Source organism: Dipteris shenzhenensis, chromosome 15 (assembly GCF_047967505.1).
Source record: "Dipteris shenzhenensis isolate YYH24624 ecotype China chromosome 15, Dip_SZ_1.0, whole genome shotgun sequence".
In the NCBI taxonomy this organism is placed as follows: Eukaryota; Viridiplantae; Streptophyta; class Polypodiopsida; order Gleicheniales; family Dipteridaceae; genus Dipteris; species Dipteris shenzhenensis.
Window position 1 is genome coordinate 27,357,506 of NC_141610.1, and position 25,671 is coordinate 27,383,176.

At 47.1% G+C, this 25,671-nt stretch overlaps 1 protein-coding gene across 2 annotated transcripts in view; it reads right to left on the minus strand.

The window, feature by feature from the left end:
- Positions 1-204: 204 nt before the first annotated feature.
- LOC147893620 (alpha-mannosidase-like) overlaps positions 205-25,671 on the minus strand; it is a 245,734-nt gene continuing 220,267 nt past the window's right edge. For both annotated transcript variants that reach the window (XM_087385656.1, XM_087385655.1), the window contains exons 26-29: positions 16,448-16,540; positions 1,162-1,209; positions 944-1,012; positions 205-704 (exon numbers count right to left, since the gene is read on the minus strand). In XM_087385656.1, the coding sequence (XP_087241782.1) occupies positions 513-704; positions 944-1,012; positions 1,162-1,209; positions 16,448-16,540 (402 nt within the window). In that variant the 3' untranslated portion in view covers positions 205-512. The remainder of the gene's footprint in view (positions 705-943; positions 1,013-1,161; positions 1,210-16,447; positions 16,541-25,671) is intronic.

The following is a 25,671-nucleotide window of genomic DNA, read 5'->3' on the forward strand; positions in this document are numbered from 1 at the left end:
AATCTTGGCTCTGAAATTTTGCATGTCCTTTGATGCCATGAGTTTGTCCTGCTTCACATGATGTATGTTTTTATACTCTTGGTGGTATTTTCTCATACTTGATAGAAATCTATTTCTGGGGGAGAAAAGTTTTTTCTGAATAATGCTTATAGAGTCATAACATTTTTAAGAGCCATTTCACCCAAATGTGAGGAGCTTCTGAGAGAAAATTTGGCCACTAAACATCTTGTACAGAGTTACAAAATATACATAATTATGTATGTGGTCATGAGGAATAAGCAAACAGGTCCTTTTCCTTTTCTTTCTTGATCGTCTCTCTAGCTCAAAAAATCAAACAAGCCGACCTGTTTACTTGAATAGATAGAACATGAAATCTGATTTTTACCTTCAGTTTTACCATACAAACTAATTGCAACTCTTGGAGAACAGCGAGTCACCCAAGCCTTCTGAAAATTAAGGTTCTAGATAGTAGAGGCTTCTGCAATAATATGATGTCATTGGTGACCTGTTTGTTACTCAAATCCAACAGAAAATGTCCGCATCTCCATTGGGAGTAGTTCTACCAAATAGTCATCTCCTACAAAGCCTGAAGTACGGGCTGGGCCCCTATCACCCTTTGCATCACTCTCAACTAGCCAATTCAGAGACCTCATCTCAGATTTCTTCTGATTAGCACTTAATGAGAGCTCTTCCACTTCGTTGATCTGCTTATACACATTCACAAAGGTCATTCTTACAAAGATTACAAGAATAATATCCTTTTCCACATGCTTGATATTAAAGCTCTGGCATAGGAGCACATAGAACTAATTATGTGACTTCCCTGTATTTACTAAATAAGTGGGTCCTCACAGCATTGCTGCTGATATTTGACACTGGATACAATATGGAGACAGGAAAACATAACATGAAAACGTCTATTGACATAGTTAAAAGGACTCACCGTAAGGCCAGCAAAAATTTTCTGCAAATCAACTACTGCAATGCTTGACAACTCATCATCTTCATTAACCTGAGAAAGAAATCAGATGTTCAGCGAAAGCCTCCCTTGTGAAATGCCTATGTAATGAACATTTAATACTATGTAATACACATATCAGTGAAATACTCCCTTGTGAGCTACCTACGTAATGATATTTCTAAAGGTAGATGCAGTCGTACCTCAAACAAGTGGGCCAGCCTCAGTAGAGCAGTCCCATCACGTAATTCCTGCCACCACCAAGATTAAAGCTACATTTGGCTTGTAGAACATTGCAAAGACATCAGCCTATTTTGGAAATAAAAGATCTAAGTTACATGTCTTCATCAGAGAACTCCAAATGGGCAAGGAGAGGCTCGATGTGGCTTGCATGGCCTTGGACCTTCCTGCGGTAAACTTCTACGCTCAATGTGCAAGCATCCCAATTGAAAGACGGAAGAAACTTAATAAACTATTTAACACAAAAGGGGGATAAATTTTCTGACATGATTGTGGCCAAAAGCATTTCTTGCGTTGACCTTTGGCCCCAGATTTTGGGGATAACATTTCTCCATTGAAAGCGGAAGGTATGTTCTATTTCCAGGGTGTACCAGTCAATCTATCCACAACTAAATCTCTCAAGAATCAAGGATCTACTCTCTGTTGTTCTCTTCAAATTCTGCGCTGGATTCGAGGGTCATCTCCTCTTCCTTGGCCCATACGATTTAGAGTCTTCAACAATTGGTTTTGATATGGAATAAATCGTGAATAAAAGCACATCATGCCTATAAAAATATCAATTCTTCTAGTAGAGTTCCCCTGGTTGTAGGCACAAGGACACCTTACCCAGGATTGGGTAGTTTTCATCCGTATCTTCGACACCTCATATTTTTATATTCAGCCCGATTGATTTTGTGAATTTGCTGTATTGTTCTCGCGCACCTTTATAAAATTATATTTTTGTATATTCATGTTTGGATAAACAAAAACGCTTCTGTTTGAATGTATGCCTTTAGGAGAAATGCCTTGGGCCTGGATAAGCCACCTTTTATTTGTAGCTAGCCACTTCCCTTTTGGCAGTACCAGTTAAAAAAGACCAGCAGTAAATCATACCTTCCACGCTCCTCCACTCCTGATTGCCCTCGTTTTGCTTCACCCTCTATTGAATCTTTTTGTATTAAGTATCTCTCTCTCTCTCTCTCTCTCTCTCTCTCTCACCAGCGGAGGGGTGAGAGGAGGGGTGCGAGGGCTGAGGGAGGGGCTCAGCCCCTCCCTCACCCGCTCAGCCCCCCGCTCAGCCTCTCCGCCTCAGCCCCCCCCTCACCCGCTCAGCCCCTCCGCTCAGCCTCCCGCTCAGCCCCTCCCTCACCCGCTCAGCCCCCCGCTCAGCCTCTCCGCCTCAGCCCCCCCCCCTCTCACCCACTCACCCCTCCGCTCAGCCCCCCCGCTCACCCCTCGCTCACCCCTCCGCTCAGCCCCCTCGCACTCGCAGCCCCCGCTCACCACTCGCTCACCCCTTGCACCCCTCCTCTCACCCCTCCGCTGCCCCCCCGCTCACCCCTTGGAACCCCCCCCCCTTCACCCCTCCGCTCAGCCCCCGCACCCCTCCTCTCACCCCTCCGCTCAGCCCCCGCAGTCCCCCCGCTCACCCCCCTCCCTCAACCCTCCCGCTCACCCCCTCGGTCAACCCCCCCCCTCACCCCCTCGCGCCCCTCCTCTCACCCCTCTGCTCAGCCCCCACAGCCCCTCGCTCACCCCTCCGCTCAGCCCCCCCGCTCACCCCCCCGCTCACCCCCCCTCGCACTTGCAGCCCCTTTTTTTTTTTTTTTTTAAATAAACGCAGCCCCAACCCCTCCCTTTTTTTTAAAAAAAAAATAAATTAAAAAAACCCCAACTTTTCTTTTTAATTTTAAAATCTCTCCTCTCTGTCTGTCTGTCTGTCTGTCTGTCTCTCTCTCTCTCTCTCTCATCGCGCATTGGCAGCGCTCGCCATCTCCCGCTTTTCAATGTTGCCGGTTTTCCGTAATTAAACATGGCCGACACCGTCGAGCATGTTACAGAAGCAGCAACAGCAGCAACATCAATGGCCGCCACGACCGATATGCTGCACTATAGTAGAAGAGGACTTGCATCTTCTTCAAAGGACAGCGCAGTGCCCGCACTTGCCGCACTCCCAGTCACAGGTACACCGGTTTCAGCTCCACTATCTCATCTTCCGCCCAGCACAGTGCCCGCACTTGCCGCACTCCCAATCGCAGGTACACCGGTTTCAGCTCCATTATCTCATCTTCCGCCCATAGCTACTTTGTACCCGCAGTTTTTTTCACCCCTCCCCTCTCAGGTTCCTTCTTCTCCTACCCCTTCTCCACCCTTTTTGCTCCCCCTCTCACAGCCCTATGTCACCTCTTCCCCCCCTTTGTTGCCTATTTTACCTACTTTGCCAGAGGCTCCCTCCTCCTCATCCTCTCTACAGACTTTACCCATCCCCTCCTCTCCATCCCCGGTACCCGCTTTCTCTCCCCCTTTCCAGCCTTCTCCTTTATCCCCGCTACCCACCTTACCGGTTTCCCTCCTTTCTCCCTTTCTTTCTCCTTCCATGCCTTGTGTTGTTTGTCCTTGCCGCCACATCCTACCAGAGCTTCAGTAGTTTGAGACCCACCTCCGAGCTGCCCTTCAGATGCTTCACAGGAAGGACGAGACCATTGCTCTACTTACAGCTCAGGTTGCATCTCTTGCTGATCGAGTGACACAGCAGGATCGGGAGATCTTGTCTATTAGGACAGATCTTCAGGTCTTACAGGCGACTCATAGGACTCTTGCTGGAGAGATTCATGGACACACAGAGCGAGTGCAGCAGATCGAGACTCGCGTTCAGCACATAGACACATCTCCCACTACAGCAGTAGCAGCGGTTGAGGAGCGTTTGACCTCCCTTCAGACAGAGGTCCAGAGAGCTACAGAGTGGGTGGATGTCATCCGCCGTCAGCCATCATAGCCTCAGAGATCGACTGTATCAGCTACATTGGCCGAGTCACAGCAGAGGGTCACAAAGGCCCTCAACATTCGCATTCGTGGTATCTTGCCCTCGGCGACAGAGTCCACGATGACACAGGCTGTGACCTTTGTCTCTCAGACACTGGGAGTACAGGATCATAGCATAGTAGGATCATATAGAGTCGGGAGGGATCGTACTAGAGAGCAGTCCCTCATTATCAGATTCAGAGATGCCCAAGCACGTCTAGCTGCCCTCAGGAGGAGAGGGACACTCAGAGACCACCCACAGATTTCCATGGACGAGGATCTGACTCAGATACAGGTTGAGGAGCGCAAGTCGCTCATGCCTCAGAGAGATGCAGCCCGAGCTCAGGGCAAGTGGGCAGTGATCAGGGATGGCAGACTCATCACAGGCACCTTGAGGCGTGCTCCCACAGTGCTTAGAGATGGCAGACCAGCAGATATAGCCCCACCTCCACCTCCTGCTGCGACCGCTTGACGGGACAGGGCCCATGGGACACACCACCCGTCAGATAGTCTACGCATCGCTGTATGGAACTGCAATGGTTCTTTTATAGCACAGCCAGGCAATCTACAGGGGACATTCTTTGGGAGAGAGATCATCTTTTTCACGGAGACACACGAGAGTCCAGAGAGACCTTTGCCACGAGTGACAGGGTATACATGGAGATCTGCCTTAAGGCAGCACACTCGAACATTTGGAGTGAGAGGATCTGGAGAAGTGGCCATTTTGTACAGAGAGCATCTCGATCGGATCATCACAGTGAAGAGAGCGGATTCACATGCCCGATTCTTGTGGGTACGCATCCGCCGCAGAGCCCCTCAGCGAGATCTTTTTATTGCAGTTTGCTACTTCCCCCCGGCGCAGTCGATCTATTCTTCCACTGGACCAGGCCAGTCCATATTTGAGGATCTCTCAGCGGATATTGCAGATTTTTCACATCGCGGAGAAGTCATCCTTTTAGGAGACTTCAACGCGAGGACCTCAGACAGATAGGCCCTCACTTATGACTTCATGGAGGATCCGGTCATACTCCCAGCATTTCACGATGATAGCCTCTGTCGGACTTCATCAGATTGCACAGTACAGCCCACAGATCAGGGACGTCAGTTACTGGAGCTCCTCACCTCGCACAGTATGGTCATTTATAACGGCTTGTCCAGGTGGCCACAGTCTTCCATGCCTACATTCTCTTCTGCTTCTGGGCGTGGTACTAGCGTGATCGACTACATCATAGGTCCCCCGACTCTAGTCCCTTCCATCCATAGCCTTACTGTTAGCCCCTTCATGCCCTCTGCCGACCATGCACTCATCCACTTTACTTTGACTCATGTCTCCCATGACCCACCCCCCCCTCGTTATCATGACCGCCAACCCTATTACGAGGTTCATTTCGACCACCAGTTCGATGATGTATATAGCCAGAACCTCAGCCGCCTACTCCGTCCTCATCTATTAGATGCTCTACCATCCACGTAGGACCGGTGGGAACTTGTACATACTTCACTCATTTCTGCCGCTCACATGTCGTTCCCTGCCACGTGTCATTCGTCTAGTCTCCCACCGGTTGGTCTTGTTCCTTGCAACGGTTGGTATGACGAGGAGTGTAAGGAACTCCGCAGGAAACTTCACCTTGAGACCAAGGAGAAGTCTCCCTCCTTGCCGAAACCAAGAGAGACTACAAGTGGTTGGTTAGGCGCAAGAAACGCCAATTTCTAGCCCGGAATGAGGAGGAGCTGAGAAGCTTGCTTTTCAGCTGTGACTCCAAGGAATTCTGGGGAAAATTCCTCCGCTCGAAGTCTCAGAGCCCCCTCACAGATCCACGTGTCTGGTCTGCATACACTTCAGCTCTATACGATGTTCCAGATCAGCCAGCCATCGATTTATCCCATTCCCCTAGGCCAGCTTCATCTGGTCTCTTCACACCAGAGAGTGTCCGTGTAGCAGTCCACCGATTGAAGAAGGGGAGAGCTAAGGATCATGATGGATTGCAAGCGGAGTATGTAATCCATGGGATTGATGCCTTAGATTTTTGTTCTTTCCCGTCTCTTCAATGAGTCTGTTTGTACAGGCCTACCACAGTCCTGGTAAGGCAATACCATAGTACCTATCCACAAGTCGGGGGACCCTATGGAGCCGTCGAATCACAGGACCATCATGATTGGCCACGTTATGGCCAAGATCTATGCATCAGTTTTGGAAAGCTGTATAAATGACCATGCCGAGACGACAGGACTCAGAGCCAGAGGGCAAGCTGGATTTCGCAGGGATCATTCGACACTTGACCACATCCTCACACTCAGGGCACTGGTAGAGGAGGCGAAGTCACGAAGGCAACGGCTTTATTGTTGCTTCGTGGACTTCAGGAAGGCATTTGACACAGTTCCGCGATTCAGATTGTTTCAGAGGATTCGCCAGATGGGCTTCAGTGGAGAGATACAGTGGGTGAGAGAGAGAGAGAGAGAGAGAGAGAGAGAGAGAGAGAGAGAGAGACTTAATACAAAAAGATTCAATAGAGGGTGAAGCAAAACGAGGACACGTGAGGGGCTCTCAGAGGAGGTATGCAGCACGATTGGGGTGAAGCAGGGTTTCCCGCTCTCTCCTACTCTCTTTGGATTATATATTGATGAGCTAGAGATGTTTATACAGATGACAGGCGGTGTGGGCTCTACTCTCTCAGGATCCTCCATTCCTATCCTCCTGTATGCGGATGATGTGGTTCTCATTTCCTCTACTGCTCAGGGCCTCCAGGCACATATTGAGGCACTCCACAGGTTTTGCCAGGACAGGGGGTTGACCGTAAACCTTGGCAAGACCAAGGTTATGGTTTTCAACACCTGTAATCGTATTTACAGCACGGATGAGTTTTGCTTCACTTATGACGGACAGCCCATTGAGCTTGTTAGAGAGTACACTTATTTGGGGGCAGTTTTCAGGGGACCGGTTTTCACCATGACATATGCAGCACGAGATAGGATTAGTAAAGGCTATGCTTCGTTGGCTCATCTTGAGCGTCAGTGTTTTCAGTCCCACTTTCAGCATCCCGATACGAAATCCTTGCTTTTTGATACATTGGTGAGACCAGCTGCGATGTATGCAACTCCGCCAAGGCTACAGTTCCGCACGAGATCATGCTAGCAGAGTTTGGAGCTACTCCCCTTGCATTGGATGCAGCGTTTCAGTCGGTCATGTATTTGCACAGGGTTAGGGAGTTTGGAGACTCAGCTGCAGGCACAGCTCGGTTGCCATGGTTAGCACTTGCATCTTCTATGGAGTTGGCACGATCTGGGGCCCGATACTGCTGGTACTTCAGACTCACTAGGTGGCTCACATCTCTTGGACTAGACATGGATAGACTGCCTCCCTTCCGATACAGCATAGATGCCTCTCATCTCGAGTTGACTCGCCACGAGCTTAGCCAGGTCACGAGAGCAGACTTGCTGCAGCTTCATACGTATCGCACTTGGATTTATCCCACGCAGCTTCCGACAAAGATGGCCACATATCATGACCACTTCCTTCGGATCTCATAGGATGGATTTGTCATTCCACCAGGCTATACAGGTATCCACATGTCCCACTCACTGAGGATTGCCCTTGGCCAGCTTAGAGTCTCTTCGCATCAGCTCGAGATAGAGGCTGGTAGGATGCGACGCATGGAGGATGGACGGCGACCAGGCCGAGAGACTAGGATCTGCCCTTGTTGCACCATGGGAGAGGTGGAGTCAGAGGAGCACTTCATTTGCAAATGCCCGCTATATTATGAGCTCAGAGGTAGATTCCACTGTCTCTTCACGGATGGCTTTGGACCTCTCTCACGAGTGATGGACTACGAGGATCAGCATTGCCTAGCTCTTTATGTTAGGGAGGCCACTATGCTTCGACGAGACTACCTCAGAGACCATCAGCACAGACCGGAGCGTGATAGAGCCCAGCCTGATAGAGCTCAGGCACACGCTATACCAGAGGACAGAGACCAGGAGGAGCACGAGGAGGTCAGAGCTCACACACGACACATGCCTCCACCTTGTGGATGTACATATGAGATGGTTTGTAGACGCCGCAGGATCTTGTTACATAGGGGACGTACTCGCCGCTTCATCTCCAGACGATCCAGGATGATGGCAGCTTTTCGGAGGAGACTTACTCATGGAGATCTCGCCCCACCAGCCGCTCACCTCACCTTTGCTCAGATTTGTACTCTCATAGCAGGAGGCAGAGTCGATGGACTGGATTTCCAGTATTATTTTGGTTCTCAGACTCCGTGACAAACATACCAAGCCATGGCCAGTGAATCCTGGTTAACAACTACCACCTTGGAGGCATGGTCCAGTTTGGTTGAACTCCAAAAAACGAGTTTCCTCTTGATGCTCTCCAACACTGGAGAAAATTGTTGTGAAGAAGAGATATCCTTACTGACCCAGCATCCTAAATATGTAGTAATAACACCCCTCTGAATCCAAGTAAATCCTCACTAATCCAAAAGCCATTGTATTTGTTCCAATTAATGTGTGCACAAGTTGCAGTACAAAACAAATCCAAGGCTGCTCTAAAAGAAATGAGAGTCTGAGGAGTGGCATCCAAAAAAACAACAATGCTATCCGCCAACTCACAATCTAGAAGTTCCTCATTATGTCTCAAGGGAATTCTCAGCCCACAAATATCAGCTTGAGATGTGAGAAAAATACTCATAGCTTCAGCCACAAACAAAAAAAGAAAAGGGGCTACAATGCATCCTTGAAGAACTGATCTAGACATCTGAAATCTCTCCCCCCCGATCCCTCCGATACCTAGCTGTGGGCTGATATGTAGAAAGAGAAGATCCCTCTAATCCATGCATCTAAGAATCCAAAATGATGAAGGGTTCCCTCTAGAGAGTCCCAATCTACCCTGTCATAAGCTTTTTCAAAATCCAAGAGTAGAATGGCTAGCTTCTAGCTGCTATGCCTAAGCCTTCCAAAAAGAGAAGATATTATAAAAAAGGCTCATGCCATGGACACAGCCTTTCTATGTGTCATGAATGAGATCCAAAAGAAAGGCTACAACCGTAAACTAACTTCTTTCACCAGAATTTTATATAAGGTGCCCCAGAGAGTGATAGGCCTCCATTGTGACACAATTTCTGCAACCCCCCTTGGGATTGACAGGGAAGAGACCCCAAGAAAGTGAGTTCGACATAGCACCAAAGTCCCAAATGCCTTGCAAGGCTGAGGTAATGTGACCCCCAATCTCATCCCAAAGGTCAATAAAAAGGATGGTAAAAGCCCATCTAAACACGGGCACATCTAGCAAGAAGAGCAAGAAGTGCAGTTTTGAAATCCATATTGGTAAAGACCCTCATATTTGGTTTCGCCAATAATGGAATATACTGCCAAATATGAAATTTGGCATCATCTCTGGCTTGTGTACAGATCTGCTGCAAGAAGGAAGGCATAAAAATCAGTATAGCTATACGCAAGACGGCATCGAGATCTGTCTACAATACCCCATCTAAGTCAATAAGCTGTGTGACACTCTCTCTACTATGCCTCAGACCATGAGTAGGGAAGAAATGCTTATTGAGTCTACCATCCATTTAAAAGGCATACTCTGCTCTCTGATCTAATAATGTCTACTGATGAGCCCTTGCTGTTGCAACAAGGCACTCCTGGATCCAAGCATCTTGAGGCCACTTTTACTTCCCTCTGTAGAGTTGCTAACTACTAGCGAAGATCATTTATTGGGGTGACATCATGTTCACATATGGAAGCAACCCTTCTTGATGTTGGAGACTTCTATCATTCGGTCGCTAGTACCAAAAGGCATAAGATTCTTAGACAAGAGTTTGAGACACCCAAGTTTGCAATACTGCCTTCATCAGGTCCTCCTCTTCATAGAAGGCATCCAGAATCCTGATATTGGCCAAGTGACCTCCCTATGAGGCTCGAAAATCATCAAAACCACTAGAAAGTGGTCTGAGGTAGAAACCCAGGGAGAAATGCATATCGAACCACCTCTGTCCAAAGTCCAATTGTCAACATAAAATCTGTCAATGCGTGCATAAATGGGCATTTGAGGTCTCTTGTTTAACCATGGAACTGGAGTGACTGTAAAAGGCATCATCCAACCAAACATCTCTGCCACTAAACTGAAACAGGAAGGCATCCTAGACTGCTCTCTCCAAAGAATGAATGCCTCCTTGTCTACCCCCTTCTTGTCTAAAGGCAAGTTCAGCATGTTGAAGTCACCTCCAACAATCCATGACCCTGTCACAAAGGCCCAAGAGAAAAGTTCCTTCAAGAGAAGGACATGGTTCCCTCGATTGTTAGGAGCATAGAGGTTGAGAAAACCAACCTTATGTCCATCAATCAAAAGAATGACTCATTGATCTCTGGAGGGAATGATAATACTATGTCCAATCACTAAGAGAATAATAGAATATGAAACTGAAATGCAAGTTCCACTCCTAGTGTTTAAAGAAGGTGACCAAAACGTGTGACCTGAAAGAAATTTATTTGACTTTACACAATCTTTGGCCTCCAGCTTGTGTTCCTGAATAAAAAGAATATCAATCGAACCCCCTGTAACACTTGGATAGAGCAGAGTATGAATAAGCTGCCTACGGTGATGATGTGGCATACCACCAAGGCCCTGTATGTTCCAACTACCAATCCTTATCGATGGGAGGAAGAAGAATGGAACATCTTACCCGACCTAGTGGCAGAAACAAAACCCTCCATGGGGAAAGACCTCATGTTCGAAGAGCGAGGTAGGAAACCAAGTGCAGGAAATCCACGAGGAAAAGAGCTCAGAGGAACATGCCCTGTCAAAAGGAATACCAATCACTGCATCACCAAAGGTGGAGGGCACAAAATCCTCCTCAAGAAAGTCTTCTAGATCTGCCAAGGCCGAAAAATAGTTTCTAAAAATCAGGCCTACCATCGAGGTACGTAACAATCCCCGTAGTCGAAACTGGAAAGACGGTATGCACAACCCCCTTCCTTGAGGGGGATGTAAACAAAGCATGGGCTGCTCAGAAGAACCATGATCACAAAGATCCACAGAGGCTCCAAGTCTGGTCCTATCCAAGAGTGAATCATCAACAATAAGGGCTTGGTCAAGGTAAGGAGCTACAATCGCGTCAAGGTGAGGAGCTGCAATCAGAGCAAAATCCAGAGCAGTATTGTTCGGAGCTGAACAAGGGGTGGTCAAAACCGAGAGAGAATGGCTTGAAGAAGATCTTCCTGGGACTGAGCAGTAAGGCCTTGGAATTGAGCACTATGCTCGTCACAGCTCCAACAGTATCAAAAGCTAAAAGAATCCTCATACAAATAATCTCATGTCAGTTAGGCATCAGGGGTCCTTAAATAAGGCCTCTAGCATCCAATCCTTAGCCTGAGATCCAAAGAGATGGGACCCATGAATGCATGCAAACAATGTGGTAGAGCTCTCCAGCTCCACGTCCTTTTGCAATTGTAGAAGCTCGTCTTTTGAGAAATGCAAGTTCTCGCAGCCAATGGAAGTGGGCGAGGATTCACTGGATGGGTCGCCATTCGTCCATCAAGGATGAAAGGCCGATTCAAACCAATTAAAGATCCAACTGTCGAGAAGGGTACAAGAGATACAAGAGACTGAGGAGGATCTAGAGAGGCTGAGGGGCTAGTAGAAAAGACTAAGAAGGGAAAGGTTGATGAGGGGGAGGGGGGCAGGAGGGCTGAGGGAAAGGCTGAGAGGAGAGAGGGTGAAGGGAGGCTTGAAAGGGAGTAGGAGAGGATGAGGAGAGGCTGAAAGAGAGGGAAATGGCTGAGGGGGGGGATGCTAAAGGGAGAAGGAGATGGAAAGGGAGAGGTAGACGGGAGAGGAGAAAGGCTGAGGAAGAGAGGGCTGGAAGAAGCTCCACAGGTTGGTTTGAAGAGTGGATATCATCAATAAGGATCCATCCTCAGGACATCCACAAGATAGCCTTTCGAACAACGTTCGGCTTATATGAGCTCTTGGTTAAGCCTTTTGGGTTGACAAACACATCAGCCACTTTCAATCAAATGATGGATTGGACTTTCAGGCCCTATAGGCATTTTACAGATACTTTCTTTGATTATATTCTAGCATTTTCCAGCTTTGAAGAAGAACATAAGAGGCATCTCACCACAGTGTTAGAAGAACTTTCGAACAACAAACTTTACATTCACAGCAAGAAGAGTGAATTCTTTCTAAATGAGATCCACTACCTTGGTCATATCATCTCCAAGGAGGGAATTTGGATGCACCCTTCAAGATTAAAGCTATTTAAGAATGGCCAGAACTCAGTTCAGTGCCAAATTGTTTATGGCACAGACCTTCAAGCACCATGGGATGCCTAAATCAATAGTAATTGATTGAGATCCAAGAATGAGTAGTTTATTCTTGAGAGCACTTTTTGTATGGGTACGAAATTGGATTTCTCATCTTCATTTCACCCTTAGATAGACCATCAAGGAGAGAATGCTAACTCCACGGTAATTATCTAGAACAAGTTTTATTTGCATTGCTTTGCATTGGTAAAAGAGAACTGTGGGGACACCAACAAGGAATTAGGATTAGTCCAAGAACTAGAATGCATGCATTTGGCTAACCCCTCATGGGTAAAAGTATTGGATTGTTTTTTTTCATAAAGAAGAGTTCTATTAAGTATGAACAAAACCCGAGAGAGCAAAAGCTCAAGGAGCAAATACATCATGCAGTGCATGAGAAAACACTCCTTAGGAGGAGGTAGAAAACAACCAAGGTTGAGGCTGAAAATGCCATGTCAACCCTGTAATAGTCTAAGATAAGAAAGGGGAGCAACCCCATTCTCTAAAAATATAGCTCTCCTAGCAGAGGCTGCACGTGCGGACCCTTGCATGGTCGCCCATCTAGCCAAAAAGTCTTGGATATTGTTTGTGCAAGGTGCAAGACTTTGGAGAGTGCTAAATTTCCCCACTTTTCAAGGGAAAAATCACAAGACAACTAGTGCCCCAATTAAAGAAGAGCCCACTTGAGTTAAAAGCATTAAAGGAAGCATACTCTATGGAGGAAATTGCCTGCTTTTGGAAAAAGCCCAAGATTTTGGAGAAAGCTCGACTTTCTAGAGAATAGCACCTATTTTAGGCAAGAAAGCCAGGCCATCTTTTAGAAAGCACATTCTTTCTAGCTGGCTGGCCTAGTCTATAAAATAAGGGCCTCTAGGCTCCCAATGCTTTGAAGAATTGTACTTAGCCTCATGCTCCCTCCATGACCCAATTGTACAAAGTTATTCTCTTGCAATAAAGACCTTTTAGGGGTGGGGTGGGGTCCAACCCTTATTTTTGGGCCCTAGTGCTGTGTTTTCTCTCTCTTCCCCTCTCCCTCCCACACTATCTCTTTACAACAACTCATATACCAGTCCAGTCATTGAGTTTCTCTCTGTTACTCTTGATTTGCAGCCACCAGACGAAGTATTCCAGAAAGGGCGATTTGTTCCAGGACGTTGTCAATTGATTCATGTTTCTGCGAACTCATTTCCAGCCACTTGTGCTTGCGTTTTCCAAAGTCCGAATTGATGAGAACGCTACAATTTGTATGAAAAAGCTGGGTTTGAAGTCCCATTGAGGTATTATAAGCCCCTTGACCACCACCTTGCAAAGCAAATCCTTGCATTGCAAGTTTGGATCAATGACATTAAGACCCCCTTCCGACTGGGGAGAATCAAAGTCTCCCAAGCTACTCTAGCTATAGTGTCTGCTATACCATCTAGTCCACATGAGATTCCTTATAGGCCTCTTAAGCTGAGTGATGCAATCCATAGAACGGCACCAACAAGAGCAAACAAACCATGCTATGGCTAGCAGAACCTAGTTAACAACCATTACCCAAGATCAAGTTTGTCTTAACTCCAAAAATGGTGTTTTCTCCTTATGCTCAACTTCTGTGAAGGAGAGATACACATACCAACCTCGCATCCAAAGTACCTTACCGGCATACCTCTGAATCCAAGTAAAACCATGCTGTGGCTAGCAGAATCTAGTTAACAACCATTACCCTAGAAGCAAGGTCAAGTTTGTCTTAGCTCTAAAAAAAGAGTTTTCTCCTTATGCCTTTCAACATAGAAGCAAACTTCTGTGAAGGAGAGATACCTAGACTGAGCTCGCATCCAAACTACCCGACCAAGACATCTCTTTGAATCCACGTAAAACCAAGATCAGCCCCCCATCCAAAGTGTCCTTATCACTAATCCAAAAGCCATTAGATTTATTCCAATTAATATGTGCACCTGCTGCCGTACAAGATAAATCCAAGGGTGGCCTGAAAGAAATGAGATTCTAAGAATTGGCTCCTCCTCTTGTCTCAGGGGTGTCTCAGTTCATAAATATTAGCTTAAAATTTAAGAATGATACTCGTAGCCTCAGCCACAAACAAAAATAGGAAAGGAGCTAGAGGGCATCCCTGACGGACTGATCTGAAAATCTAAAATCTCTTAGCTCTGACCCCTCTAATCTGTGTTCTGGTTTGTATAAAGAAGAAACCCTCTAATCCAGGCATGTGTAAATCCAAAAAGACAAAGGTACCCTCCAAAAAATCCCAATCTCCCCTGTCATATGCCTTCTCGAAGTCCAAGGGTAGGATGGTTAGCCTTTGGCCGCTCTGCATAGCCCAATTCATAGCTTCCTAAAATGAGAAGATACTATTAAAAATGCTTCTGCCATGCACAAAGCTGTCTGTGTATCATGAATAAGATCTAAAACAATGGGCAGCAAATGCAAACTAATTTCCTTTACTAGAATTTTATAAAGGGTGCCCAAGAGAGTGATTGGCCTTCATTGTGACAACAAATTTCTGCAACCCCCTTTGGAATAAGATGAATGAGACCCTCTGTAAGTGAACTAGGCATGACGCTAGAGTCCCAAATGCCGTGCAGGGCTGAAGAGCCAACATAGTCCCCAATCATATCCTAGATAGCAATAAAAAAGGAGGGTGTAAGCCAATCTGAGCCTAAGAATTGCAGTCTTGAATTCCATTTTGGTCAAAGGTGTATAAAGTGAGACTCACATTTGTGGTTTCACCAATAAAGGAATACTCTCTCAAACAGCATGTTGGCATCATCTCTGGCTGGTGTGTCTGGATTTGCTGACAAGAGAGAGGCATAAAAACTCAATGATTGTATGCAAGATGGCATCGAGATCTGACTGCAATACCCCGCCGGAGCTAATAAGCTTTGAGACACTCTCTCTACTATGTCTCGGGCCTAGAGTAGAGAAGAAGTGTTTATTGACTCTACCTTCCACCCAAGTCCAAAATAACTCATGTGCATGAAAGGCATGCTCTGCTCTCTAATCTAACAATATTTTCTGATGTTGCACTAAGGCACCCTTGAATCCAAGCATCTGTAGACATTTTCTGCTCTTCCCTCTGTAAGGCTGCCAACAGCTGGTGAAGACCAACTTCCTGTTTGAGAATCTCACATCTCTTGATAGTACTGATCAAGTGATAAAATTACTAATGTGAAAAAGGGCTACTACCACATGCCAATCCACCCTACACATGAGAAACCAAATCTGAAAATTTTCTTGTTTAGCTTTGAAGCTTGTCCATTTAAAATTTTGGAGCCAAGTTCTTTTCATATTTTTGCTGAAGGTCTTGAAAAAAACCAAAACACTTGGGCTGAACATGCTTGTTCATTATATGAGATCTCCAAACACCCAGCTACAAATCCTCCATGATTCCTAGACCCAAATCAGCCTCTACGTGTGATGTAGGTGCCAGGAACCGTGAAAGATGCCATAGACCATGAAGTGCTGCAAACATAATATCTTGCAAATGGTTGGCTTCCATACTGAAACCATTGTTTAATCAAGTGATTAGCTCTAGTTTCCTTATCTAGGCCAATAATTCCATGATCCATCAAATCCATCCTCAAGGTTGGGACCACAATTTCACTCTCAACGTGATCATTGAGGAAGACAAGGCAAGACATCAAAGAATGTTTTGTTGCTTTTTGGATACCAAGAAGACATTTGATTCTACATAGCATGCTCTCCTAATTAGGTGATTACAACAGCTACATATACCAAGGGAGAAAATATAAGGTTGTATACATGCTAAAGTCCGTTTGAGGGGGGCTGAAGGCAGTCTCAAGCAGTCCTTACCTAGAAGAAACGTTGTGCCAAATTCGTAAATCCAAGGCTACTAGGTGATACCTTCACCATAACGTGAGGCCCAAACAGATATTCTGCTAGGACCTTCACCAGGATAAGGGCTATGCACAGTATTTCTTAAACTCATCTGGGGATACCGAAAAAATGGGGGAAATAAGGTTTCCATATATTCGACGAAAACCTTGTGTGCTTGCATATTTTGATAAATGACTCCATAACTCAAAAACATTTATCCCATACACTACTCTTTTACAATGCAAGGTGTCATTGTGTATTTCAAGGATTCTGATACATCAAGGTTGTCAAGGTGCAATGGACTCATCTACAAGATCAGAAAACACATACCTGAAGGGTAATGATGGCAACATTTGGCGGTAATTGATATCCAGACAACATAGAAGAATATTGGGGGATACGCAAATAATCCATGTATTCGTCCTGTCAAAAAAGATTATGTAACATTCCTTGTAATAAATTCAAGAACACCATCTGAACATTCCTGAACATGATCCCATAATAAATGATTGCAGCCAAAAAAATATAGTTGTCAGAGCCATCGAATATTCATTAGTCGTTCACACAAACTGGGACATCATAATGTAGAAGTGAATGACTTTTGGTAGAAAATACACAACATAGTATGACAAATTGTAATGCGATTCTATTTTTGTAGAAGAAATTCACATTTGAAACCATGTACCTTACATTTGGCCGGGGTACCCATAAACAGTGGCCATGATCTAAAATGAGACATCCACATGTAGATGCCTCACTACAAACTGTGCAAGTATAATATCGTGTGAATTGCACCTCTACAATGAAATCAAGCGTGATGGCATTGTGACCTGCAGCCTCACCAATCCAACCCACTCCGCTTTGAGGTCTACTGCCCAAAAACTCCAAGATACAATGTTGCTGATCTGACTACAAGTCACAAGGAAGGACTTTGTCTTCACATGCTAGAACTGAGCCTGGAAGCACTGTCTCTCTATCCTTTCTAGTATCATATGCCATCTCGCTTGCTGAACCTAGGTCTTGTGAGGATTCATTGCTAGTACACATAAGATGTGACAATCTGAACCGGCACTCCTGCTAGGGGTGAATGACTCATAGTCTCATACTAAAGGTGGGCAGCACTGGTGGTGAAGATCATGACCTTGTTTTTACCAAGGTTGACCTTCATGCCCCGGCTAACACAAAAATCATGTAAAGCTGCCATGTGTCTCTACAAACCTTCTATCTCTGTCTAAGATAAGCATTACTTCACAAAAGAATCCAGGTCATTGATGTAGAGGCCAAAGAGGTTAGGGATAAAGAGCACCCGTGCTTCACACCAATGGTACTACTCATCTCTTTCGACATGCCCTATATCATGCATACATTGCCTATGACCCTCAAATACAATAACTTCCCAAATGATGTCATCTACAATGTTGAGAACTTGAAGGATAGCTTGTAATACAAAATCAAAGGCAAGAACCTTCAAACCAACAATATGCTTTTCATTTTCGGTATCTAATCTCAATGACAAATTTAAGATTGAAAGGGTAGCGATCCCATCTGAAACTGCCTGTACTATTGCTCTCATACCTATCCAATCTCCGTGTGTGTGCAATTTCGTGTATCTTTAGTGTGGATCCATACACTTTGGCCATCAAAAGTAATCAAGTAGTAATGCCTCTTGATGCTAGGTTGACTACAAACAAATTTAATAACAGCTGCAAGTACTCAAGATTCGCTTAAAATACAACTGAAAACTGACATGAGGGAAGATTTGGGGTCTTGAATGTGGCCTTCATTAGTGTCCCCCATCTCCTAATCCTTTGTTTAGGAGAGGAGTGGGCTTCGCCCTTCAAAAGAAGAACTTTGTGATCATAAAGATTAAGAACCTTCTATAACGTAGAGTACTACTTGCGTTCTCCCTACTTGACAAACAGCTCCCAAGCTCCCCACTTCCCCGCCTATAACCGCCTCCTCCCCGCTCAACCTCTTCTCTTCGACTTCCCGGCACTCCTCTCCGTATGCTCAGCCAAGTTACTTTAGCTCATTGGTCCTGATTTCTCTTTGCCTCCTTGCTCCCACCATTGCCACTCCTAGCCCGCCAACGCCTTCCTTGCCTGCTCTACCTCCTGCACATGTGCTTGCCGCCCAGTTAGGCTTGACAAGACCTCTGTAGAAGTCCAAGGTAAGCAGCTCCCACCCGCGCTTTGTCAAGACCCGTTGGCCTTTGATCGGATCTTGGAACCCCCCTTGGTGGATTGTGTGGCAGCCCTTGAAGGCAGCAAGGTGTTTGATCTCAACAATGCAGGAGTGTTATGTGCATGCCTCATCTGCTTAGCCTCTAAGCAGCTGCCCCATTTTCTTCTTGCGAAACCCCTCCCACAGTTCCCCTCTTCATTTTCCCCTCCTTGTGGATATTCAAGCAACCACCTCCTTAGCTATGCCTTTACTTATTTCTCTCCCTCCCCTGCCAATTCTGCCTCAGCCCACTTTGTCCCTTTTCTACTTCCCTCCCTCCCTCTTCCTTCTTGGGAGTGATTTGCACCTCAATGCTAGCGTGTTAGGCAAGAGGCCCTCCCAGGTCTGCAGGCTAGAGGAGCTCCCATAGCAGCATCCTCAGCTCCACTTCCTACCACACCATGCTTACACCGAGGACAAGGAACAGGTTGAGATCGCAGTCCTCTAGCTCCGCTAGGAACCTGATCATCCCTCTCCCTCTCCATATCCCCACGGAAGCCAAGGCCCATCTCTACTTCTGCCGTAGGTCGCACTACGCCTTCGGCCTCTCTACCTCCCCTTCTTGTGGCTCCCGTTATTTTTCGACTCCGACCCCCCCCCCCCCCCCCCCCCCCAGGGTCTCCATTCTACATCTTCCCCCCTTAAGGCTCAACCTCCCACCCCTTCCCGTCCTCCCTCTAGCCCTATCCCCCCCTTTGTCCCTCCTAATCTTCTAGTCTCTCCCATAACCCTGGTTGTTTTACGTGCGGCATCTTCATCTTTGACTTTGGAGAGACTGGACAAAGCTTGTGTGGTAGTACCCTCTTCATTGGCCTCCTCTACTTCATTGCTAGCATGGAGTCGCATGGCAAGGCAGCCCTTATACGAGGATTTCTACATGCTGGGGCCATAGAACTACATGGATGTTCCCTCAATTGCTCCCACAGTCTAGAGGTTTCGATCATTTGTCTCCACCCGAGGAAGGGGGAGGGGGGCATGGGGGCTTTGAGCAAGAAATCCCACCCAGCTTAGCGGCTTCCTTTTCGTAGTGGTAGGTGATGAGGTGTGATCCCCACATACCTCCGAGAAGATTTTCACAGATCAGATGTTGTCTTTAATGGGACCTTGGCTAGGACCAACAGGGCAGGCCATGTGGATCATGTATGGGGATAAGGCGAAGTGTGAACTAACCTTTAGTCAAGACATGCTTAGCATGGGCAGATTGTTCATTGTCATCATAGTGGATAGTACCATCCCCCTGGCCTCTCCGATGTCACTTTTTAGTCCTTGCAATGACTACTCGTTTGGGAGTAGCTTACTCGGAGTTGTTGACTTGCCACAGTTCATCATGGCTGCAATGATGACCCTCTCGAGGCATCACATGGATTTGGACTACACATGTCAAAACCACCAGCCAAGGTGGGCCGCTCAAATAATTATTTGCAAGCCTCTAGTTCTATGAGGGCTTTAATTCTTCTCCCCTCAATCCTCCCTGTGAGTTGAACAATATTGAGCTAGAACGTACATGCTTTTCATAACCCAGGTGCATCAACAACCCCAACAATTGATCTTGAGCTAGGAGTTGTAGATGACCTATTGGGATATGTGTGATCAAGGGTTTGCTAGGAGCATGTGTGCATCCACTAGCAATCATATGGTTGTGTGTGTGTGTGTAGAAGAGGCACACTTAGTGCCATAGACCATGACACAGGTGATGACGTAATGCAAAGGCCCCACATGGGGTGGTGCCTATGATTGTGGAGTTCCTATGACTTAGGAGCTACCTCCTTTGATGTAGGAGAGGTGCCATTGATTGGGAGTAGCTTACTCCGAGTAAGCTACTCATTTGGGAGTAGCTTACTCGGAGTTGTTGACTTGCCACAGTTCATCATGGCTGCAATGATGACCCTCTCGAGGCATCACATGGATTTGGACTACACATGTCAAAACCACCAGCCAAGGTGGGCCGCTCAAATAATTATTTGCAAGCCTCTAGTTCTATGAGGGCTTTAATTCTTCTCCCCTCAATCCTCCCTATGAGTTGAACAATATTGAGCTAGAACGTACATGCTTTTCATAACCCAGGTGCATCAACAACCCCAACAATTGATCTTGAGCTAGGAGTTGTAGATGACCTGTTGGGATATGTGTGATCAAGGGCTTGCTAGGAGCATCTGTGCATCCACTAGCAATCATATGGTTGTGTGTGTGTGTGTAGAAGAGGCACACTTAGTGCCATAGACCATGACACAGGTGATGATGTAATGCAAAGGCCCCACATGGGGTGGTGCCTATGATTGTGGAGTTCCTATGATTTAGGAGCTACCTCCTTTGATGTAGGAGAGGTGCCATTGATTTAGGCCACCCTCTCTCCATTTCTATAAAAGAGGGACTTCCCTCTCACAATGAATAGAACACCCATTGCTATATCTCATGTGTTCTCACTCACCTTCATGATGAAGCTCTCCTCTCTTCCCAAGTTCCAACATGACCCTCTCGAGGCATCACACGGATTTGGACTACCCACGTCAAAACCACCAGCCAAGGAGGGCCGCTCAAATAATTCTTTACAAGCCTCTAGTTCTATGAGGGCTTTGTTTCTTCTCCCCTCAATCCTCCCTATGAGTTGAATAATAGTGAGCTAGAACGTGCACGCTTATCACAACCCAGGTGCTTTAACAACCCAAACAATTGATCTTGAGCTAGGAGTTGTAGAGTGAGCCCTTATTGGATTCTCAATAGATGCACTAGTGATCTAGAAGCATCTGTTCTTAGCAGCGATGTCATGAGACATAGATGCCTACTCCAAGGACATGGTCCTCAGATCTGGTTCCCAACAGTAGGACGTAGTGGCAGAGTTTCCATCTCAATGGGAGGCCTTGGCTTCTCCTCCAACAATCCAAGAGTCCACCTCAGGAAGATGATCCATGAGCTACCTTCAAAAGGGGTCCCTTTTTGCAATCATTACTGCTGCTCCCCGCTCCTCCTGCTCCCTTCCTCTCCCTGCTCCACCTGCTGCTCCTCCTCTCCCCGCTCCTCCTGCTGCTCCTCCTGCTCCCGTCCTCGCTGCCCCCTCCCTTCCCTCCTCCCTGCTGCTGCTCCTCTCCCCACTCCTCCTGCTGCTCCTCCTGCTCCCTCCTCGCTGCCCCTGCTGCTCCTCCTGCTCCCCTCCTCGCTGCCCCCTCCCTTCCCTTTTGCTGCTCCTCCTCCCTGCTGCTGCTCCTCCTCTCCCCACTCCTCCTGCTGCTCCTCCTTCTCCCTCCTCGCTGCCCCCTCCCTTCCCTCCTCGCTGCCCCCTCCTTTCCCCCGCGCTGCCCTCTCCCCTGCGCGCTGCCCCTCCCTCCTACCTGCTGCAGCCTCCCCCCCCTGCGCTGCAGTCTGCTCCCCCCCGCGCCTGCTGCTGCTCCCCCCCCACTGCAGCCTACTCCCCCGTGCTGCTGCCTGCACGTCCCCCCCCCATCCCCTCCTCTCCCCCCCTGCTCTTCCTTGCTTCCCCCCCCCACTCCAGGCCCCCTCTCCTCTCTTCCTCTCCTCCTCTCCTCCTCCCCCTCTCCTCTACTCCTCTCCTCCCCCTCTCCTCCACTCCTCCCCTCCTCTCCCCTCCTCCTCCTTGCTGCCCCCTTGCTGACTCCTCCTTGGCTTCTTCTTCTCTCTCCCTTCTTCCTTCACCCACTCCTTTATCTGGAGTACCCCTATTCTCTTATAGGGGTCTCCTTGGTTTCAGGAAAGCGGACGGAATTTTTTATTTTTTGTGTTTGAATCGGCCAACACACCTCGATTGACGAATGGGTTCCCATTCAGTCAATCCGTCTCCGCTCACACCGGCCACGAGAACTGTCACTTTTTCAAAAGACGAGCTGCAGCAGTTGTAAAAGGATTTGGAGCATGAGTGTTCCATGACTCTCTTCGCACGCATTCATGGCTCACACCCCTCCAGGTCACAAGCTAGAGATTGGATGCTGGCGGCGCTTCCTCAGGACCTCGCCCCCCACCTCAAGGATGTTCGTTTGTTGGGACGGGGTTTCTTTCAGGTGTGCCTAGATTCCCCGGACGTCACGAGAGACCTGCTACAGGCCAGGTTTCTACTTCTAGGCTACAAGAGGATTTTTTTGTTTCCTTTTCAACTGGGATTTGACCCAGTTGAAGAGGACAAGCAGGGAGTTTCTGTTTTCATTAGGTTCCCTGGTCTTCCCTCAGTTTATCACTGGCTTCTTTCAGTTATTGGCGAGAGGTTTGGTGTGGTAGCAGAGATCTCCCCTCTCCCTGGCAAGCCCTCTTCGGCTGCTGAGGCGGTCAGGATGGATGGGGTACCCAGGGTTAGGGTCATTGTCCAGGACCCCAATATTTCAGATGACCACATCATGCTATAGCGACCCGATGGGTCTTTCTTCTGCCAGAGATTTGAGGTTGCAGGTCGGTAGGACCAGTGCAGGATTTGCAGATCCTCGGGGCACTTCGCCAGAGATTGCCCAAAGAAGAAAAAGAGGCCCAGAAAGCAACCAGCTCGTACTAGCTTACGATAGAGAGCAGGAGCAGGACCTACCGCTCCACAGACACGGCCTCAGACACGGGCTCCCCCACCTCCTAGGGCTACTCGAGTCCCTTCGGCACCCCGCACCACCTCTGGCCCACGGTGGGTTCCGGTCGCGGTTAGGCCCTCTACTTTAGTTCACACCTCCACCTCTTCGGAGGCTACCCCTTTGGAGCCTCGGGAGGAGACTAGTGTTCAAAAGCCTTGTTCGACTCCACCCTTGGATCAGGCTATACCTTCCTCAACAGCCCAGGTTGTTGGCACCTCGTCTGCACCACTTTTTGATCAGGATCCAGTACAGGTGCCTCCCTCTTTGGACAGAGGGAAGGGAGTCTTACATTCTCTTCCTGCTTCGGTAGGAATCCTTCGTACCCCCTCCCCAGGACTGGCTCAGCGAAACTCATTTTCCGCTTTGGAGGACCTCTCTAGCCTCCCAGATGATGATTTTGTACCCTCTACTTTTGGAGAGCCAGTTATCAGCATCCCTCTTGAGAGATCCTTCTCTCTCTCACCTGTGGACTTTCCTCCCCTTGGACCTCGTGTGTATGGTAGGAGGTCTGCTCCGATAGAGGTTTCTTTTTCCGCCACCAGGTCGGGTAAGGTATTCCAACCTACTTCCTCCCGCCGATGAGGATAGCCAGTTGGAATATACAAGGACTAGGCGGCATCCCTGATTGACGTCGCAGACAGCTGATCAGGAATCAGCTCCATCCAAGTGTTTCAGGTGGTTCCATAGACATTCTTTTTCTTCAGGAACACAAACTGGATGTTAGAGATTGCTCCAAGTCAGGTAAACTGCTCTCAGGCCGAACTTTTTGGCTTCCTGCCGTGGAAACCAGAGGAGGTACATGCATTTCAGTTTCAGATTCTATTCTCCCTCTGGTCATTGGACATGGTACCATAACCCCCTCTAGGGCCTAGTGGGTTTTACTTCTGATTGACGGACGTAAGGTTGGTTTCCTCAACCTCTATGCTCCGAACAACAAAGGGGACCGTGTTTTGTCAGGTTATGCATAATGCGAGACAACGCATCAGCTACCTTATTATCTTTTCCTCTTCGGTACCGAATCGTTAGATTAAACTCCTGCATGAGCTCTGCCCACCTAGCTTGGTGGCCCCTCAAGTCAGGCTGTTTACAAAAATGTTTCAGAGTATCATGATCCACATCCACATAAAACTCTGAACCATACAAATAATGCCTCCATGTTTTCAAATCATGGATAACAGCATACAACTCCAATTCATGAGTTGGCCAATTCCTTTGAGAGGGAGAAAGCTTCTTGCTTTCAAAGGCTACTGGCCTTCCCTCTTAAAGGAGAACTGCTCCTACCGCAATGCCACTTGCATCGGTTTCTAAGAACAACGGTTTTTGGGAATCAACTATTTTTAACACCGGTCCTGTGACCACAGCTTGTTTTATGGTGTTAAAACTTTCTTGTTGATTCTGTCCCTAAATAAAAGGTACTTTATCTGAGGTCAGATCAGTCAATGGCGATACTATTCCGGAATATCCTTTGATATGCCTTCGATAAAACTGGACAAATCCCAAGAATGAGCGCAACGCGGTCAGACTCTAAGGGATTGGCCAAGTTAGTATCGCAGCCACTTTCTTCGGATCCATTTCTATCCCCTGTGGAGTAATTATGAATCCTAAATATTCAAGCCTAACCATACATAGTATAGTTTTCTTTTTATTTACATAAAGACTGGCTTTCCTCAAAGTACTGAACACTACTCTTAAGTGTTCGCGATGCTCAGTAATACTTTTACTGAATATCAGGACATCGTCAATAAAATGCACTACGAACTTTCCGATATACGGACGTAGCAAATCGTTCATAAGCATAACCAATGTAGCAGGAGCATTGGTAAGTCCAAAGGGCATTACCAAAAACTCGTAATGACCAAACCTGCTTCTGAAAGCGGTTTTATGCACATCCTCGGCTCTAATCCGGATCTGATGGTAGCCACACTTAAGATCTATCTTGCTGAAAATCACGGCTCCATGTAATGCATCTAGCAAATCATCAATCTGAGCCATCGGATACCTGTGCTTACCAGTGATATTATTCAATGCTCTGTAATCTATACAGAGGCGAAACGTATCATCCTTTTTCTTCTTTTAATATCACTGGCGAAGCAAAAGGTGAGAAACTTGGTTGAATCTGCCCCAACTTGAGGTATTCTTCCAGTTGTCTACGCACCTCCGCCTCTTCAGTAAAGCTCATTCTATAGGGAGGTCTATTTACAGGTTCTGCCCCCGAGATCAGTTCAATCTTATGTTGAATATTCCGCTCTGGAGGTAACCCATAAGGTAGTTCATCCCTAAAACATTCAGAGAACTCCTCTGTTATAAGATTAGCCAGCTTGGCCATCTCATCACTTTGCGTAACATCAGTGCTAGTCGAAGAATCATCAACCGGCTCTACCGATGCTGTGCAAAGGAATAAAAACTCTACTCGAGCTTTTCGGATTTCCATCACGGAAACCAACGGTCCCTGAGGTATACCTTTCTCACCTCGCAAGACGTAAAGCACATCATTCATCTTGAATTGATATACGTGCTTTTTCCAATCAATGGCTGGATTCTTCCTAGAATGCCACGCCATACCCAGGGCTATATCTGCATGAGCAAGCTTGGTCATTTCAAAATCAAGCTTCTCAGCATAGTCATGGATCCGAAGCTCCAACTGGGTAACCCTTTGGTCCCATACTTCAGTTGAACTTCCATCTGCCATCCTGACTGTATACGCATAGTCAAATGGACTTGTCTTTAATTTCAGCCTCTTCACGAGTTTGGAGTTAATCACATTGTGAGTTG